The 20,958-nt window shown below is 39.4% G+C and overlaps 1 protein-coding gene across 1 annotated transcript; it reads left to right on the top strand.

The window, feature by feature from the left end:
* The first annotated feature begins 24 nt into the window (after positions 1 to 24).
* IMPA2 (inositol monophosphatase 2) lies at positions 25 to 20,472 on the top strand. The gene is made up of 8 exons (XM_051773899.1): positions 25 to 256; positions 5,245 to 5,378; positions 9,843 to 9,947; positions 11,324 to 11,369; positions 13,616 to 13,724; positions 17,231 to 17,339; positions 17,518 to 17,669; positions 18,491 to 20,472. The coding sequence occupies exons 1-8, from the start codon at positions 137 to 139 to the stop codon at positions 18,604 to 18,606; spliced, it is 891 nt and encodes a 296-aa protein (XP_051629859.1). The 5' UTR covers positions 25 to 136; the 3' UTR covers positions 18,607 to 20,472.
* The last annotated feature ends 486 nt before the right edge of the window (positions 20,473 to 20,958 follow it).

The raw sequence follows: 20,958 nt of genomic DNA, 5'->3' as shown, positions 1-20,958 counted from the left end.
CGCCCGGCTGCGCTCGGCGGGGCGGTGCCGGGGCGCGCAGTGACAGCGCCGGGCACCCTCCTCGGCGGGTGCTCCTGGGCGGGCAGCCGGGCCCCCCGCGCCCCCCGGCCCCGCTCCGGGCAGCGCAGCCGCCGCGATGAAGCCGTGCGAGGAGGACGAGGAGGAAGGGCGGGCGGCGGCGGCCGCCGGCGGCGCAGGGGACCCCTGGCAGGAGTGCGCGGAGGTGGCGGTGCAGCTGGCGCGCCGCGCCGGGCAGGTGAGACGGGGCCGGCACCGCCGGGATGGGCTGCTCCGCCGCGGGGGAGCCTCCTCCCGGCGCGGGTTAAGGAAGGGCCGTGCGGGCACAGAGCTGGGCAGGGGGAGGAGGGCGGCAGGGTTCGGCGCCCGCTCTGCCGGCCCACCGCCGGAGCCCTCGGCCGGTTCCCTCTGCCGCGGGAGGGATGACGGCAGTGGGGTCTCCATCTCTCGGGGGGCCCCAGCCCCTGGGGGCCCCAGCCCTCGGGCCATTTCCCTCGGGGGGCCCCATCCTTCGGGGGGCCCATGCATCCGGGGGCCCATCCCTAGGGGCCTCCTCCCTTTGGGGCCCTATCCTTCGGGGCCCCCATCCCTCGGGGGGCCCCCGTCCCTCGGGGGGCCCCCATCCCTTGGTGCCCCATCCCTCGGGGGCCTCTCTCCCCCGGTGCCACTTCCCTCGAAGGTCTGTAATCCTCGGGGCCAACATTTGTTTTTGAGCAGCCTGTGCAGAGGAAAATAGTCGTGTCGGGGAGGTTTTGTCTTGTTATATATAGCACAGTGTTCAGAGTGACTGAAATTCGCTTGCTGGGGACAAGTCAGCTGTGTCTTCGGCAAAGATATTTAGCTTATTTCAGATCCGTGTTTTGACACAGCAGAATGTTAATCATCTCAGGAGACATCCTGGCCCACACTGTATGCAACAGCAAAAATTCCACCAGGTCTAACAGATTCAAGAAGTAGGATCAGCAGATTGTTTGGTTGAGAAATTGGGTAAAACACAGACATGAGCGACATGTATTTCTTTCTTGCTTCCATTCTGCTCTGTTTTGAAACAAACTTTGTACCTGTACACTGTGATTTAAGGGGCCCCATAACTTTTCCTTAATACATTGTTAAACATATTTTCTCCTTAGTAGAAAACATACACAAAGATGAACAGAATGCCAGAGGAGAGGAGACTTGCTTTAATAATGCAAGGGCTAAATGGATAATCCAAATCAGGATGACAGGTCATGCACTCACAGACTCTCAAAACAGGAGTTTCTCCAGCATACTCATTCTGCCAGCCATTTCACAAGAGAGACTCATGACTTGCTCAAGACTCCACACCTTATTTCTCAAAATATCAATTTGTAAAGACAGCTGTAACCTTCTCCAGTCATTTCACTCAGCCAGCACCTTTTCCTGGAAGAAATAAACATCCCAGAAGACTAATCCTTGAATCTTTTTAGTTCACAGTTTGCCATTTCTACCTTGCAAGTGGCAGAAAATAGCTGATTCCTTGGCAGGCCAAACTTAAACCAGCCAAGGATGTTGTTTAATAGGACTTTGGAAACTGGGTATTTTTTTATTGTTATTAATTTTGTCATGGTAAGGATTCTTTTTGTTACAAAAGACATTGGAGATCCTTGTAGCAGAAAAGGTGCAGGTAGGGCTGTATCTTCTATTTAAGCATCAATCCAGCTATTGCCAAAAGTAGCTACAGGTAAGGATGTAAAATGCAGTGTAACATGGGTTTAATAGGACTGGATTTTTGTTGAAAATTGACTGATAAAAATGGGGGTTATTTTCATCAGCAGTTTTTTGGTCTCCCCTTTTGGCAACTGTTTGGTTTATATTACATTATGTTTCATGAGTATAAGTAAAATACATCTCCTTTCCACAGATAGGCATCTGTACTCTGTAACAGTAACTCTTCTGAACTTAAAAGAGCAATAAAGAAGTGATTGCTTGAGTATATGTCAAAAATTATGTTGCTGGAGTAACGAACATTACTAGGTTAAAATCATTGCCTCTTTGCCCATCCTGTTACTTAGTTCTCTTACTTTTACAAAATATCACAGGCTCTCATTAAATATATAGGGATGTTTCATATTGAGAATGGCCACGATTTTGTAATCTCTGTAATTGACCTGCTTTAAAATTATGTCTAATTCACTCTATAAGGCCACATGTAACTGCACTTTTTCAGACTTCTCTTTTGTTTTTTCTGGGAGTAAACTCTCCTTGCTATGTTTGCTTGAGTACACCTGTAGGTTTGACTTTTTGCACAAGAAAAGCAGGCACGACTAGTCTCTGCATCTTTGATAGTATTTGAGAGCACTGAGTAATACTTACACAGTTCTCTCGAGTTGCAGAATTGGAAAAACTTCACCAAAACAATCCGGGTGAAAACAAGAACCTGACACTAGAAGATAGCATGTTGAAGCCCACACAAACTACTTTTTTTCCTTTTGATTTTCTCTTTTTTTTTTCTTGCTGTAAAATCTCTGTAATCTAGGGACAGTCCATAAAACAGTGGTAAAATATAATAAAATACGTTTACAGCCAGATTAGGATCTTGGCTACCAATTTCGTTGTATAATAGTGATAAGATGCAATCATCTCTTTCCATTTCATCAACCTGTAGTTCCTTTGGTCTTCTGCTTACCTGATGCCTGTTACCTAGAGTGAGACTTTTATGGAGCTCCGTGCCCAGCTGGAAAGACCAGGCAATTACAGGAGGTATCTACAAACCTTATTGTAAGGCTTCTGCAAGGAGACGAGTTGAGTGATACTCTCAAAGTACTCTGAGGCACCAGGCTCTAACACTCTGTAGGCAGGTGATTTTCAGGGATTATTCAAGACAAATTGGATTCCGGGCTGTTCTGAGCTGTTTGATCATTTTCTAAAGAGTAAAAGTTGTTTCATCAATTATGCAGGAAATGTGTTCTTTGTGTGCAGCTCTGGCTTGGACTGCATACGTGTACAAGCTGGAGCAAATGCATATGAGCTCCCTTTGTAGAGGCAGAGTTAGACCTGTCCGTCCCGCGACATCACCTGGTACTGCGGATAAGACTCTAAAGATGTGGTGCCCATTTGTGGCTGGTGACCTCAGTCCAGCATCATGACTTCTCTCCTGCTCTCCTCTTGAGGTTGCACAAAAGGTGGGGAGAGGCAGTCCAGTGTCAGGCTGGTAAATGTGTGTCATGCCTCCTTGGCATGGGCCCACAGAGGAGACGAATGAAAAGACCATCGGCCACCACTTTATATTGTAGTCACACCCTTGGCGCTTCCCACCTCCAAAGTGATGGGAGCCTTATGCTGGCACATGCAGGCTACCAGGGAAATGGACAGGGTTAAAGTTAAAAATGGTCATGAACAACTGGGTAAAGGATCAGAAATGAGAAATATTAAATTTGAAGCTGAGATGTACAAAGGTCTGTATTCAAACAGGAGCAATCAAGTGCTGGAGCATGATGAAATCAGCTTATTGCAGAGCACATCCACAGGAGAGAGGTTTCATCTCAGCTTTTCTTTTTGCAGCAAAGCTCAGGTGTGATCTCACTGCCCTGCTGAGCAGTAGCACATAGTGATTTGAATGGCTGCAAAAACATCCTCAATCTACAGTGTATTAAAATGGAATAAAAGTCAAGAACTTGGCGTTGCAAAGAAGAAATTAAAATCTTCTTAGGTTCTGAGCAGTATAGGCAACACAAAAGTAAAGAAGAGCAATTAAAAAACGAGGTATCAGCATAGCAATTTCTTTTAGAATACACAACTGAGGTAGCTTGAGCATTTTGCATTCTGCTTTGGACCGAAGAGAAGCCCAAGGGCCTTCCTATAGCTGTGCTTTTATGCTTCTATGGTAAAACATTCAAGAAAACCACACAGGGCAGTGAGGGGAGTAAAACGATTAGGTGTGGTTAATATTTTGATATACAATAATAAACTTTAGCACAAACTCAAACTGAAAAGTATTACCTGCCCATACAAGCTCAGTGTATAGGCACAACTGATGTTTTGTAGCTCACAAAAGAGAAACACTTGTCCAGATGCCTTCTGGACTAAGGCAACAGTTAGCAATACCCATTACTTGTCAGAACAACCAGCACACCCTTCAAACACATTATTTTGTACTGTGAAAACCAAGAGCTGAAACTGAAATTTGTGAGTTTCTGGTTACCTTTCCCATGCATAATACAGCAGAACTGTGTTCTGTGGTCATAGAATATTTCTCAGTGGTTTTAAAATACTTTGATCAATGGAAATTTAGATAAACAATTGACAGGACTTGGAATATTAGTCTTGTTGCTGCTGGGTTTTTGATAATATAATTCTACACAAATAAGTGGTACTTAACTTTTGCTTTGTTTTGGTTTTCCTAATTTCAAATAATTTATCATTTTTACTGGTTAAAAAGTAAGTTATCTCTTTTTGCGTCCTGCTCCTTTATTTTTCTTTTTAATGAAGAAGTGGGAAAAAAAAACACAGAAGGAAAATGGGAAAAATCTTTCATTGATTGTTTTCCCATATGTGCATTTGCACTTGATGTGGTTTAGTTCAGAGTTCAGAGCTTGTAACAGTAAAACCCTGGAGAATGAGATAAAAAGTTTTCCAGAAGAGAGTCCAAGTTTAGATAATTGGTTTCATATCTGGGGAAAAGTCTGAATTTTTGGTTTTGTTAAATATATAGCAGTTCTTTGGGAAGTAGTGGGTGGTCAGTATTTGAAGTTCCAAAAACCAGCGAGAAAAAATAAACTGTGTGTCTTTTTGGCAAAGAAAGAAACTAGTGGAGTTTGCCTTATTGCATGTCTTTTAAAGTAAAACAGCAGTGGGATATTAGCCCTCTAAATTAAAAAAAAAAAAAAAGAAGAAGAGAGAGAGAGAAAGAAGTTTCTGTGAAAAAAATCCTGAGCCTGAAGGGTTTTTCTTATCTTGTATATTTTTTTGGAATTTTCTAAATCATGAGGACTGCTATCATCCTTTTATTTCATTAGTTGCATCGCAGTCATCAGTCCTTTTCTGAACTGTCAAGAGCGGTTTTTGCAGAATGATTCAAAATGCCTTGTTCCCAAAAAAATACTCATTAGCTCAGAAGGATTTTTCATCAAAAGAATTAGAACAGCCTCTGGTAGAATTAGGCCTACAGCTGTTTTTCAGGATTAGCTTTATTTTTCAGTAAATATATTATTTTTGTATGGATAGGCTGAGTGCCCAACAAATCTGATTTATGAACTTCTGTTTCAGATTATTAGGAAAGCTCTCACAGAGGAAAAACAAGTGTCCACAAAGACATCTGCAGCAGACCTTGTGACAGAAACTGATCATTTTGTGGAAAATTTAATTATTTCTGTTCTGAAAGAGAAGTTTCCCTCCCACAGGTGAGTGCCTATAGTAAGAAACGATCAATGACCTTTGTTTGTCCTTTAAGTGCTGCATATCTGACTGGCATTTAAAGGGTATTTTAAAAGTCTGTATATCTTTCTTAGATATTAACCTACTGTTGTTGGACACTTTCATAGGACTCCTATTTTTAAAAAAGTACCATTTCTCTATACTTAGTGCTTTATATTTTCTAATATTTATGTTTCTTAATATATGTATTTAATAGCAATGTTTCCCCTGTAGGAACATCATGTGTGAAGGTTTCGTATGGATCTCCATGATTTTCGGACTACTGATCTGTTCCTTGTTGTATAAGAATGATGCTAAAGATATCTGTAAAAATATAGCTGAAATATGTGATAGCAAAAGTCTGAACCTGCAGACCTTTCCTTCACTTCTTTTTGCCATCATACACACACATGTTTGCCAGGTCAAGACAATATCATATGTAATCACATAGAATCCCAAAATCGGGGAGAAGCAGGGTTTTTTATCGTCATCATCATCATCATGATTTGATGCCTATACATAAACAGGTTATAAATTACTACATGGGGTGTTAACCCAAGGTTTTAAGAACAGGTCAGATTGTTGACTCCTCTTGAATTATTCTGGCCAACTTGAAAATAACAACTCTCAGTGCATGCACAGGTTAGAGAGAGGTTTTGTATTAGTTGGCCGACTTTGGTTGGCTGCAGAGACTCTGCAATTGATTTCTACATTTGACTTCAGTGGATAAAATTCATCTTCCCACAGAGCCTGTGTGTGCCTTAATTACTGTGTGACTTCCTTCTAACTGCGTGCATCTCTGGTGGAGATGAGCCTTGCGTTCTAGTGCTGTGCAGAAATCAACAAAGAAGAAAATCTGGAGGGCTCAGCTACTAATCTGATTGTCGGCGATGCTGCTGGGCAAAAAAAACCACCACTATAAGAAGGAGCAGAAAGAATATTTTATACTAAATATGGCTTTGTAAACACGTGTTGTGTGTGATGGCATATTGAAGCAGTACTGTGCAGCATAATGTGTGGTTCTTGGCTGTGATTTGCTAGAGAGTGCCAGGCTTTACAAGCCCGTTATTTATGTAATATTCCCTCTACTATTGCTGGCTCTGCTCTTTTCTCATCTCCGCTCTTACATTAGGTTTTTTTTCCTTGAACAGTCTGGCAGAGAAAGTAAAACATACACATTTCACATAAAATGAGAATTGTCAGAAGCACTCGGATTACTCGGAATGGGAACAAAAGTTGTAAGGTCAACTTCGACCCAGGAACTGAAAAATCCTTGACTCTATCAACTCCTCACAATTAACTTCTGACTTTATAAGTAAATGAAGGAATTGCCATTTCTTCAAGACAAGTATTTTTTTTTTATATTGGCCATAGGTTTTGGATAGAATTTATTCAGATTAAAACTAAATTTAATTTAATTAAATTTAAAATTAAATTTAATTAAAACATTTGCAATGAGGAGTCTACAATAGCAAGCAAGGGTTAAATTACAGTGCAATGCAAACATTAAAAGATCATTTAAATTGCGTTCAGTCTTTCCCCTAACCTGGCTGTTGAAAGCAGCACTGAAGATTTCTGTTATTTCTTCTTGTTCTAAATCATCTTGATTCTTATGGTCTCTGAATAAAAAAAATGTATTTTAGGAGTTAGAAAAAGGAAAAGGGATCTTATTAGAATCTGTACCATTTGCACTGTGGCAGTGATGAGTCTTGACATATTGAAAATGTACTCAAAAGTAAAGAGAAATATTAGGAAAATCTGTTCAAAAGGTAGTTCTGTCCCTTGTTCCTTTCTTCTCTCTTGGCTGAGTGATATATATCATGTTCCTTCATGCTTCACTCAAGTTTTCATCTGTGCTCGCTCTTTAGTACTCTGTTATGGTCCATGTGAGTCTTTTCAAAAGGATATTTTTTTCTGACAAATCTTGGAGTTGTGGGTAGGCACAGCCAGAATACCAGGGGCTACTGGTTGAAAAAGGCTATCCTACCATTTACACGTGTTATTGTTACACAAGCATCCTTTGTATTATTTGTGGCCTTAAATCTGTAGACATTAAAACCCGGACACAGCGGTTAAAGGGGGTGACATCCAACCCTAGCTTCCCAGCTTTCTGCTCTCAGACCCCCATAGGGGTTAGGTGAGGGACAGCCCCAGTTTGAACCTCTTATACCTCACAGGGTATCACTCCTGCTGCAGTTTATGTGATGTTAAAATTTCCCTGCTGTTCCAGCAATGAATTTCAGAGCGGCACCGTGGTATGAACAGATGTACTCTAAGACTTGGCTAAAATTACTAGACTCATTTTCAGTGGGAGTAAACTGTAATCCAGATTTGAAGAGAGGTTGGCAGAGCTGGCAGGATGTCATATTAAATTAACTGTTTTAATAAGATGGCTACCCCTCCCACCTCTCAAGCTGTTCCTAAGATTTGATCTCCAGTACTTCACGCTGAGTGTTTTGCTTAGTTTGCGGGTTTTTAGAGGACATAGAACAACACATTTGATGTTGACCTTGAGGGACTCTCACAGTTCCCAGTGCTGTAGAGCAGCAAGGGCTTTTTTTTAACCTATCAGCCCAGATTTCATAAAATGTGCACCTAATTTGTCCTACATTTTGGAAAAATTGCCCTTGAGCATGAAGACTTTTATCAACAGCACTGCTGTGCCCCAGCTTCATTTTAGCATTTCTGAACCCAAGGACTGCAGCATCACACCCCTGTTGTAAGGGAAAGACGAGGGACGGGCTTGCAATACTGGAGGGCAAATCATCTTACACAAAAATACTCCTGTCTTTAAAGACGTTCTCATTTCACCTTTCTTTGACTGTCAAGACAATGGCTACAGTTCAGGCTCTGGCAGGGGGAGATGACAGAAGGCTGAAGCAGAGGCATAGTTTATGTGGAAGATGGACAATCTGAAGTGGGATGTAAGCTGCTTCAACTGCAAGATGAGCTTCCTCTGCAGCTAGCAGCACAAAGTGTGTGGTTGGGTTTAGGTGCTAATTACAGGATTTTTAAAAGCCAAAGTCAAACGATACAGCACCAACAAGACAAAATAATGGAATATTTACAGCGAGGAGTCTGCAAAGTGTTACATTAAACTGAGAATTTCAAACACTTGTTCTTTCTCATTTCTCAGTTGTACAGGAGCATTTTGTCCTTCAGTTGTTTTTTTTAATGGAGATGAAAATAGTAACAAACACTTCCTAGTTCCCTTTTCATACCGACTGGGGGTCCATAATGCCATCAAAATAGTCTGTTTCTACAGAGGTCAATGCATAATGCCATCAAAATAGTCTGTTTCTACAGAGGTCAAGGCAGAGTAACATTTGAAAAAGTCAAGAAGTCTCCTCCTGTGCTCTCTGCAGAACATTTTAAGCTCATGGTTGCAATTGTTATCTGGAATCATGCAGTACATGGTGAAGACACAAAAGAAAATAGCTGCTGCTCTAGTCCTAGGGAGGCAGCTGTTTCTGCAAAAGACATTTTCTCTTTATTTTATCCATTTTTTTCTCTTTGTGTCTTTGAGATAAGCTTTTTTGTCCTCAGGTATTTGCAGGAACTCTGAATACCGTTACCAGTTGTTCGAATGTGAAACCACCAGCAAGATTCAGTACTAGCAGTTGGATTCTATACCTTCTGTATATGTAGGGCTTTATGAAAACCTGTGAGAACAGCACCTGCACAGCTCTTATAGAAAGAGATCCTCAGCAGTTTGTGGGACAGCAGGGATAATTAAGGTCAACAGGAAATATGCCAGAACTGGATGTTTGTTTCCCAGGGAAAAAGGAGAAAAAAATTGCTGAAAGAAACTGGGACAGAACAACAGAAGAGAATATGACCTCAGATTTCATTTTGTGCCTTATGCATCCAAACAACAAACAAAAAAAAAAATAATTTGTTGATTTTTTTTCTGGGTCATGGGAAAAAGAAAGTTTAGCTTTGTAAACCTTTTAATTTCCTGAACCAGACTGTAAAATTCAAGTAGGAGCGAGATTGTGGATTTTCAAAAAGTGCATTATTTCCCACTGAATTTGACTGCAAAAGAGAAGGAGGTACAGTTTGCAGTTTATATTACTTACTGCAAGAGACAGGCCTAACCCACAAAATTACATTCTGCATAAAAGAAATCTTCTAGAGTTTGAAGGATGCTAGTTCAGATCCATTTCTGCATTCATTTTCATGACTTTCTTAATGATATATTGGGAAAGTGAAAATAAATAGAGTTCTGTTTTACCATGTAAAATAGTATGCTATAGATTTGGGAACTCTCCTTCGAAGTCTCTATGGAAGTTCCTAATTCCTAAATTAAAAAAGCAATATGTGTGTTTACATTTATACAAAAATGTTACAGAGAGAGAAAAATTATCTCTTAAAAGATGGAATTGTATTTTTCAAGTCACATATGTAAGCTAATGTTCTGGGATACTTATTTTATCCCATACCAAATGCAGGTTTATTGCAGAAGAATCCACTGCTGCAGGTTCAAAATGTGTCCTCACCGACAGCCCGACCTGGATTATTGACCCTGTTGATGGAACATGCAACTTTGTGCACAGGTAAATGGACAGTGAACTGGGAAACACATCAAAAAGCAGCATGTAGCTTCTCACAAGTCAACCCTTCCTCTCAAAGGTGCTTTACCATGGTAGGTTTGTTCCTTTGACTCACAAGGAGGAGTCATCCCTTTATCTCTTTCTTTGTACCTGGCATGGTGTATCTGAGGGAGGCTGTGTTTGTGCTGGGGAGAGCTCTACACTGTTATCTGAAGGTAAGCTGAAGTTTCTGCTGACTGCCTAATGACCCGGAGCTCTTGCCTCACAGCTCGTTTTTATATATAACCGCATGTGAACGTGCAGAGACTTGAGCTGAACTGGAGGAACAAGGAACAAGGCTGTGCTATAATGACACTTGGCCTAACGCCTTATGTGGGTTTTACACATTCCTTTTAGGAGTGGTGTTTTCTCCTTTTCAAACACAAATGCTTCATTTTTCCCTGGGAAGTACAAGCACGGCACGTAGGTAGAGTAGAGCTGAAGACTAAGTACAGAGATACTGATTTTAATTTTCTAAAGTACCTCTGCAAAACGAAATCTAGGGGTCATTACTGCAAAAATGAAGACTTTTAATTCATCATTTGAATGCTAGGAGTTGTAAACTAATGACTATTCATAATATTTCTAAATAAAACTCTTCACTATGCTCTGCCTTATAGTTAGTGGCTGAAAGTAACTGCCTGTATCATAAAAACAAAAAAAAGGCATTTCCTTGACTTTTAGTGCAATTATACAGAATTCAAGGGAAGGTGAGGTGTCATGTGATGATGTTTCATGCAATTAAGTGAAATTTCCTCTTTCTAGCAGTATTTTCTGGATTTCTGAAGCTCTTTTTAAAACATGTTTTTAAGAAATGAATTTATTTCATTGTTTAAAATGCAAGAATTATACCGTAATCAAAAGGACCAAATTAAGTACATGATCATCACTTTGCAAAAAGTGAGCATAGAGGAACTGGTTTCTTTTTATGTTGATGTTAGCAGCAAGTTATCTCCATGCTACTTAGTTGCTGTCTCAGATGCATAACTTGAACAAAATGTGCTCTTAGAAATGATGACTTGTTATAACGTTAGTGATTTTATACTGGATAATTCAATTACACTAAAGCAAAAAAAATCACTAAAATATACAACGTGTTTAGTATAAAAATTGTGATGTCTTCATGTGTTTACTTCTTACCTTCTCCAGTGTTGTTACATTTTTAAAGGAACTGACAAAGTTAAAGAGGCTGACAAAGGAGAAATAGTACAATGTCAAGTGTATTTTGACACAAGTAAGCTCACAGAGCTCCATGTGGGGTTTTGTTGCCTAAGAGAGTTGCATAAGGAGTAAGTTGAGAGATTTTTCATCCCTAATACTTCATTGCTTATTTTTCACAGATTTCCAACAGTGGCAGTAAGCATTGGATTTGCTGTTAACAAAGAGGTATGAAGTATGTTCTTTAAGAGAGTTGGCTAGAAGCCTCAAAACCATGTGGGAACTTTAAATAAAAAATTTTTAAAAAATCAGTTACTACTCAGGTTTTTCCATGCTTTTTAAATGCATCTGATCACACTTTACTGATCTAAAATCTTAGTCCTGCAAAAGTTACTGATGCAAACTGGCAATTAAAAGAGAATTCTTATGAAATATTATAGGATTTATGTGGAGAAAAAGGGAGTACTGGTGTGAGCAAGGTTATGTTAGACAAAAATCATAGTAAGTTCAATATAGTGCTGCCTCTTCATAATTTGAACATATCTCCTAGTGTTCTTATGTTATTTTTATTGCTTCTTTCCTGCTAGCAGTACCTGTGAAAGCTAACTCCTCCTATGAATCAATTTAGAACTGATTTTATGAAGAGTGCAAAATTATGGGCCTAGTTCATTTAATCTGCCTTTATATTTTTCTTAACATAGTAAAATAACTATATTTACCACATGAGAGCTTGATTACAGCAAGGATGGGAGACTACCTAGACTTCATATGTGCCATATTGAGTTTCCTAGCTGTACTCATTCATGCTAGTGCCTTTTCTCCAGATGTTGCCAGTATACAGTTTGATATATACAGACCAACTAGCTATTCAAATTGCCAAGGAATGTGCCTCTTTCAGCCTAACTCAACAATCTTAAATATAAGTATAGCTTTAAGTGAAGCCAGCAAGAATTCTGTTAAGTAACAACCTAGTTTTCAGATGTGCTAGTACCTCATACTGATTTAAACAGAATAATGTTGTGTACTTCTTTGGTTAGACTTTTCAAACATGGAAACTGCAGAGAAACACTTCCATGCTTTTCTGAAATTTATTCATTCCCAGAGGTCCTTTTGAATACTACATATTATTACCAGACAGTTTTCTCTAATATTTATGTTTTCTAAAACACCATAATGATTTTGATGCTGCTTATTTTGGGTTATGTAAACTAAACAAAGCTGAAACAAAAATAAGGAATGATGTTAAATCTCCCTCAGTAAACAAATGGGAAAAGCAGAAAAAAGTAGTAAACTGAAAAGGAGCCAAAGTACACACAAGGGAACTGGCCTGAATATAAGCCTTGAATGTACCGAAGAAATTCCTGCAGATGTCTTCAGGGAAAGACACTATTAATAGTGTGTTCCTCAAAAAAACCCCTTGGTTTAGATGGGACCTCAGGGTAGGGAGTGAGGACAGTCTATTTCCTTTGAATTGTCTTTGATGAACAAGGAGTGCAGCAGGAGAAGATTTTCAAGTCTAGAACATCTGAGATGTTTTCTTGACCCTGTTGCCAGCTTCTGACACCTTGGGCAAGTCACTGAGTTTTTGTGTACCTGTCCACCCCTAAATTAAATAATGCTAATAGTACTTATCTAGGGGTGATTTTCAGAGCTGACCTTTGGAGTTTATTACATGCTTTAAAATCTTGTGCTGAAACCCATTAAAGTAATGGAAATTTTGAATACCAAGGGTCAAATTTGGACCCTCTTCTCATCGGTAAACAGAATATCCCACAAAAATTCCAGTGTTGCACATTTTTAAGCTTTCATTGAGGGTCACAGTATTTACTATTTCTGTCCAAATTCCTTCTCTTGCAGTCCTGTGACTTCAAGAGATTCTCACTTTTATGTGTAAACGAAAGAATTTTGCAGAGAAACATTTGAACAAGTGACCAGAGTGTACTGCTTTGCTTGAAAAGGCAGGCAAATTAAATGCATCACGAAAGTTGAAGTGCATACAAAAGCATCCACTGTTAATGAACAGTGTGCCATGGCTTCTGATTTAGATGCTTGACTGATCAGGGTCCAGCCAAAGTCAGTGGGATTACTTCAAAGTGTAACTGCTCACCAGTGAAAGCAAAGCATTCAGAATCTTACCTTAGAGGACTTGCATATTTTCAGTAAAGACATACAATTGAATTTGAAATCAACTTGGCATTTAAGCCATTCTCATGTGAACAGAAACAAGCTGCAAGTAAGAGTTTAGAGGATCAGGAACACATTGCATTAACTTTTCTTTATAAACTGAATTTTATATGACCTATATCTCAATATCACAGTAATAATAAAAATATTCCAGTTTATTAGCATCAATATAATCTTTGATTATGTGTACCAATTAAAATATTGCTGATCTTTCTGCCATTAGTAGTTGTTTATATTTATGATGAGTAATTTGAGTTGCATTCATTTCTTTCCTTTTCAAAATCTTAAAGCTTGAATTTGGTGTAATTTACCACTGCACTGAAGAACGATTATACACTGGTAGAAGAGGTCAAGGGGCATTTTGTAATGACAAAAGGCTTCAGGTATCAAAAGAGACAGGTTGGTCTAGATTTTGTTAGAACTCTAAAAGGAATATGTTAATTTTGTTTCAGAGTTGTTGCAAATCATCATTAGGATAATGAACATCATTATCCTGATGGAAAGTATTTCACCTGCATGATAATTTTGTTATTTTGTGTTTGTTTTTTTCTGAAAAACCACAACTTTCCTCCTTTTCTTTTTAAAATATACATCTGAATATGAACTATTTAAATAATCCTAAATAATTTTGCTTCACAATCGTTGTTTAAAATAAGGAAGAATGTGTAGATTCACCAGTTTCATTCCAGCTGTACACTGGCATAACTTTTTATAAGCAAGATGCAATGGGAATGGTGAATCAAATTCACAGTACTGTAGTGGCTGTTATTCACTTATTTTCCAATAAACCTTTATGTCACAAAGTGTATTATGTCTGTAGGCATACGTGCTGACAGTAAACTAAAGGATGCATGCTTCGTTAGGGGTTCTCTAACAGCTTGCTCTTGCGTGTGAGGTATGTTTCGATGTGCAGATAGCCAGCAACACCTCGTCAACACTTTAATAGAATTCTTGTATTGGTAAACCGGGTCACAGATCTATCTGTTTGCCTAATGATAACGGATAACAATAATCTGACGTGTGTAGAGAAGTTTTCTTTTAGTCAATTAAAATGCAGAGGAGAGCATAACACTCAGTTGTAGGCAGAAGCAGACATATGCCAAAAATGTACATCACTGTACACAAGAGATGGTAAAAATTTCTCCCCAAAGAGATTTAATTAGCTTAAAACACAGTAAATTCAAGCAATTTAACCTGGAGATTTCCTTAATACCCCAAGCAGACCCTGCATCAAAATTTCGCTGAAATTTGGGAAGTTTGGCTATTCACCTAAATTAGTAGTGATCTGGGGTCTCCCTATTTAGAGACGTGGAGCAATATGTAAAGTCAATGACCCCTAAGATTTTAATCACTAATTATACCTCACATTTTTGTCAGTGCTCAAATATCTCATATTCCACAAAAACCCATGCTGGCAGAGACTATTAGGAAGAACTAGGGGTGCTCCCAGCTGGGCTGGATGAACCACTGTTGAAATGGCTTGACTTTCTTTTGCGGTCAGAGAGTTCTGGTTTCCAGTTGATCAAGGAGCAATTTTGGCACATGTCACTTCTGTCTTCCTGCCTCTGGACATCTGATCTATGTGGGTGTCTAGAACATAGCAAGGGAAGTAGACCTTCTGCCCTTCCAAATGCTTTGAAATTTTCTTTCGTTTTGAGATATATCATTTAGTGGTGGGAAATTTTCACCAGTGAAGCTGGATCTACTTTAGTATCACTTCTACTGATGTTTTGGGTGTTTTAAATCACAGTTGCTCTGTAAGGGCTGTGGCTTCAGTGAAATGAACCAGCCCTGGAAGAGAGACTGTGTTTCCCTCCACACACCACTGGAATTGAGGTGGCCACGATGTGTTTGAGATCCAAGCTGTCATGTTACTTCCTGCCTTTTGTTTCAGGAAACGTGACCGTTGTATAACATTGATGTACTCTACATTCATTGTTCAGATTTAAACAACTGAAATCACAGCCTGGGCAAACACTGTTCTTTGTAAACGACCAATTTTTTAGAGGTCTGGTATGGGAGTCCAAGCAACTAGGACACACTTAAATGAAGGATCCATCTTCCCTTTGATCTTGAGTGATACTGTCTTCTCATGCTTAGATTCACATCAGGCCTTACATGTGCTAATACTATAAATGTATTTTCTTTTTTTAATCTCTTGTGGTCAACAGAATTGCTCTTTTCCTCATAAATCTATCCATATCACTGTTAAATCTTTTCTACCAAACCTGCTTATTTTTTGGCCTCTGTCAACATGAGGAATAGTCAGTAAATTTGATCTTGTATTTTGAATTCCTGAAATCCCATTGAGTCTTGTGATCAGCCATCTCCTTTTCCTAAGCAGACACCTCCTTCTTACTTGCCTTAGTCTCTTCAACCAATTTCTCCCTGTAGCCTTGATGAAAATCAGAGATCCATTTATGCATTAGAAATATATTTAATAACTCAAAAGAACAAGTATCTTAGTCACAACCTAACAATGACTGGTGTGGTGTGAATGCTTGGTGTGTTTCAGCAATGAGGTGTGCATTAAATGGTCTCTAATTGTAAATTGGGTCTATTATGGAAAACAAGCTAAGGCAGATTGCTTTCGCCATCCAGAGTTTTCAGTAGTAGCTAAATAACAAATACCCTACAGCATGCCTGGATTGGTGGTTTTATATTTTAATGCAGTAGTTTGAAAAATGGTTGTTAAGTCTATGTTCCTATGGTTAAGATTTGTGACACCCGGTAACTTTTAATCTAATTGCATACCTTTTACTCACCAACCATTTTACCACATTGCTTGAATCCATAATGTTCACCTCCAATACTAAATTCATTGGCAACCTGGGTAATTAAATGTCTCACTCCATCCTAATTTGCTTTTGAAAACCTCCTTGCTACGTCTGCTGAAAACTTTCAGCTTATGCAATTAGCTGTAATAAGCAGGTAGATGTTCCCTATCTGAATGAATGCCTTGCCCCTAACCCAGGACAGAAGGTGACACCTGACATTGGGCACAGCATAGTTAGTAAGTAATCAACCGCTAAACCTTTGAGTTTTGTCATCTCTCTAATGCCTCTGAGTTCAGCTGGCACAGCAGAAGCAGGGACACTTGGCATTTGATCAACCACCTCCACCTACATTGGCATACGCTTGTTATAGACTGGCAATATTGAGATGTCACGTGAGGACTACTTCAGGAGCTTTCAAGTCACTGTGAGTCTCTCCTTTGACTGTGCACAAGGCTGATACCTTCACCTCCTCTAGGTCAGAATTGCCCTTGCTGAACACAAGACAAACAGAGCATTCATATGTTATTCTGAATAAAGATACTGCTTTAGTTTGTGATAAGACGGGATTTCTTTCTGTCATAAGGTGTCTTCAGTCTTTGAAATGTTTGAATGAGCTACTACTGAGTGACTGATGATTTAGTCAGAAACATTTTTTTCCTCTTACTGTGCTCCTAGATGTTTAGAATTGGTTAACAAATTACATTAAAATTCCCTATTCAAGAACCATCCTGTTTTTAAATATGAATATATTGGCATCATTAATAGTTACTAGGTCACTGGATTATTTTTAGTTGACTGCTAATATTAGTGAATTTGCCAAAAGGTGACCAATCAATGAAATAAAACAATGTATGGAAAGAGAAGGAATGTAAGAATGCATTCTTGGTTTTAATCTTCCTGTTCTTTTTCTTTTAATATGCTTAGAGCAGATCATTTGATATGATAAACCTAATTTTGCTTGAATGTTTATGCAAAGTTGCCACTTATCCTATGAAAGAGTTTGGGGTAGAAAAAGGGACATGAAAATTATTTTTGTGTAAAAGTCCATTAGTGTTTAACTTAAAAACGAATTTACAGAACCTACCTGGAAGCTGTTGAATTAATGGAAACATCTCCCTGCCATTGCAGATATCTCGAAGGCCTTAATTTTAACAGAAATTGGTCCAAAACGTGACCCTGCAACTTTGAAATTGTTCCTTGGTAACATTGAGAGATTGCTCAAGGCCCAAGCACATGGGTAAGATACTTTACAATATTTGTCTCACATTTGTGATGAAAAAGTCATTAAAACAAGTAGTTTTTAAAAAACAAACAAACAAACAAACAAGTGTATTGTACATTTTGTGATCTCAACACATAGGTTGAAATGAAAGGCATTTTCTTATGTTACCATGTTCCCTTCTCATGGGGTTTAGGGTCCGTGTCATTGGGAGCTCAACCCTGGCTCTGTGCCACTTGGCATCCGGCGCTGCAGACGCCTATTACCAGTTTGGGTTACACTGCTGGGACCTGGCAGCGGCGACTGTCATCATTAGAGAAGCAGGCGGCACTGTGATAGACACTTCAGGTGAGCATATCCTTGTTTTCACTGACTTTTGGGGGATTGAGTGGCTACTTCAGGGCAACTTGTTACCTCAGAGCAGTCCTTCCCCTGTGGCTCTGTCTCAATTCTCGCAACATTCTGTAGAAACACCTGTGCTCTCCACTAGACTGGCTGTTATTCAGGACACACTCATGTAATTCCAGCCTGGGGTTTCATCACATCGAAGGTCTTCTGAGTCACTGTATTTCCATGACTTTCAGTAATTCCTTTAAAGCATCATATTTACAGTAAAGAACCAGCCCAGGAGATTGGTAGGTGCGCTCAGACTCCGAACACATTCAACAAACGCAACCTCCCAGGAAAGGAGGACTCTGAGGTATAAGTCTGAACATATATGACTGAAAACTAGTCAGAGGGAGTGAAGGACAGCACAAGCTCCAGATTATTACTTTATTCATTTAGATGGTACACATTTCAGAGTAATGGTTTACTGGTGACCAATACCTGGATACTTTGGAAAGATCTGGCAGATTAAGAGAAAGGCTATGCTGAATGAACTAATTTCTATTGTACCCCTTCCTGTTGCTAGAAGGGAATATTGCATTTATTGTTGGATACTGAACAAATCTAGGCATTCACTGCTTCTCTTGCATACTTTGGCTCTGTACCTAGAATTTCCCAAAATAATTTTTTGCTGGAGATGTCCAGACAGGAGTTGCTGAATTAGGTTGTTCTTCCCACCCCAGAAGGATCTACGTATGAAGTTGTTCCAGTGTTTTTTGAAGCTCTCTAATTACAGCATGGCTTGCATTTAAGACAGTTCTTATTAATCCTCTTGTCCTCAGGGGGACCTCTGGATCTTATGTCCTGCCGAGTGATTGCTGCGGGCACTAGAGAGATGGCCATGTTCATAGCTCAGGAAATACAAACTATTCACTACAGACGGGATGACGAGAATTGAATACCTACGTCACGGAGTTCGCCCTCCTGAACTATGTAACTTTTGCGAGATGGGTGGCTTAAAGGGTATGTGATTTCAGCAGGATGCTTTCTGTGGAGATTTTCCGTGTCAAATATTTTTTATAAATTTATTACGATGTGAGAAGGCATAGGGAGATTTTTAAACCTCTAAGAATCGTGTTTCCTTTTTAATATGTATCTCTTTCAGCAGTATCTTTTTTATAAGATAGTGTATTTTACTGGTAGTAAATTAGTCTCAAAATTAAGTTGTAATTTCATATCTGTGGGGCTGATATTTAGTCTTTTGTAACATGCAGCTAAAAATGGAACTTTATTTTTACAGATGCAGATCTCAGGTAAATGAGCTTTAGGACTGTAGTAAAGGATGAGTAGTTAAGATGTGTGCCTATAATACCCTTGTTCTATGATACTTAAGAATGCAATAAAAATGACATTGTTGTTTCCCAACTACGTCATAGCTATATATCCATATATGTACATGTATGTATGTTTGTGTGTGTGTACATATATATATATATATATACACTTATTCATATATATGCATGTATACACACACATACCCACGTGCATATGTTTATATATATGGATATCCTGGATGTTTACAGCAATTTAGAGAATGCATAGAAGAAAGCTAATATTGAAAGTTATTTTCAGGTAAAGAGTACAGGTTACTTAGGTGATTCTGGTCGGGGCTATCCAAATGGCAAATAGCAGAGCTGATCATGGAAAATGTTTAATTATTTTACGAACTGCCCAGCTAGTTTTGTTTCCCTTCATCCCTCTGCATGGGTATAAATCATACTATCCTACAGGCCTCTGTAAGATACTCCAACCTGCAAACACTTACTACCATAGAGTAATTATAGTTAAAACCAGGAATATTGAACTCAAACTGAGCTATTCACAGTATTAACTATGACACACAGTAGGAGGCCAGCAGAATAGAGCACAATGTCAAGGAGCTGTTGATTTTAGAGAAACTTTGGGCAGAACAGCAGGATTTGGCCCCTTACAGGCAAGTGATTAAAAATATGCACAGAAGATATGCTTGCAAAAAGTTGTAAACCGCATGCCCTTCTTGCACAAAGTTGTAATCACACTTTTTGATCAGAAAAACCTGTAAAATTTGTTACATAGGTTTCCCAAATACACAGTTGTTCTCTGTCATTGTATCTAGCCAAGGTTATAATTTCTATTTAGATTATGTTTTAAATAAGGAGCACAGGGAAAATACAAGTGTGTCCAGAAAAGTAGTTTATATAAAATCACTTCTATTTTATCTTCAAAAATTTAATTAGGAGGTATCTCTTTTTTTGCAAGAGTGCAAATTAAATAAAGGAATGAGCCAAAAAAGTTGGTTAAAATTTTGAACTTTTTTTATACACTGCATGTGTAGACTTTGTAAATGTGTTCAGATATCTGCCTAGAACAAACTAAACAGTATTTTTTAAAAATAACCTTGTGTGTGTTTCTTGCAATGAGAAATGTTTTTCACTGAATATAACAAAAAATTCTGTGTGAATTTTTGATGCTTTTTTTCATGAGAAATGCAAAGTATTGACTGTGTGAAGAATGTCTAAATCCAGCTAAGCATTTAAGAGCTGATGGTTCTTACCAGAAAACCAATGTTTTCCGTCACAGTGATCAATGTTTTGTCACTGCTCCCTTTTACCCCCTTCATCTCTTTTTACCCTCCTCCCCCCACAATTTGGAAATGAAGATTGTAAGCCCTCTGGGGCAGGGACTTTGGCTCTGGGTTTTCAAAGTGCTAATAGGATGAGATTCTGGTCCACGACTAGGCACTGAGGTGCTATAATAATACAAATAATAAATACTAATAGGCTTATTTGTCTCTTGTTCACTCTTCCCCCACTTTCTGAGCACAGAGGAGATCCTAGTGACAGATGCAGAGTTTGGTGGCACTGCTCTGATCCCAGGGTGCTTAGCCTTGGCAGCCGTGGGAGCAGCTGGAGCTTTACTCGGGCTTGTGCTGTGACTGTAAGCTCTGTAAGGAGGCTTATGCTGGCAGGGAGTCAAGTGTGGTGCAAGCTCAGCCCCACTTCATCCGCTCCCCCTCCTAACCCTGTCCCCCGCCATTGCTCTGGGAGAGGAGCATGTGTGAGAAGCAGCTTCGTGGCTCCAGTGAGGTTTCCCAGCAGCTCAGCCCACTTGTACAAAGAAAGTCTCTGACCCAGTTAGGGCTGGCATGCCTTGGTGTCCCAGAGCTCAGCAAAGCAGGGGAATCTGTGCATCGACTTCAATGGCACATGCCAGGAATTCGCAAAGCTGGGAGCCAAGCGTGGTGGGAAGGGAGAGGTGCAGAAACCCATTC

Source organism: Manacus candei, unplaced genomic scaffold (assembly GCF_025592945.1).
Source record: "Manacus candei isolate 608988 ecotype Guabito, Panama unplaced genomic scaffold, ASM2559294v1 h1tg000008l, whole genome shotgun sequence".
Lineage (NCBI taxonomy): Eukaryota > Metazoa > Chordata > Aves > Passeriformes > Pipridae > Manacus > Manacus candei.
This window is presented reverse-complemented; position numbering and strand designations above follow the sequence as displayed.

What these genes read in the sequence shown, in the direction of transcription:
- IMPA2 (XM_051773899.1), top strand. Translation starts at nt 137, where the DNA reads ATGAAGCCGTGCGAGGAGGACGAGGAGGAAGGGCGGGCGGCGGCGGCC. An exon ending in TGGCGCGCCGCGCCGGGCAG is followed by an intron (nt 257 to 5,244) that starts GTGAGACGGGGC and finishes CTTCTGTTTCAG; the next exon opens with ATTATTAGGAAAGCTCTCAC. An exon ending in ACATGCAACTTTGTGCACAG is followed by an intron (nt 9,948 to 11,323) that starts GTAAATGGACAG and finishes TATTTTTCACAG; the next exon opens with ATTTCCAACAGTGGCAGTAA.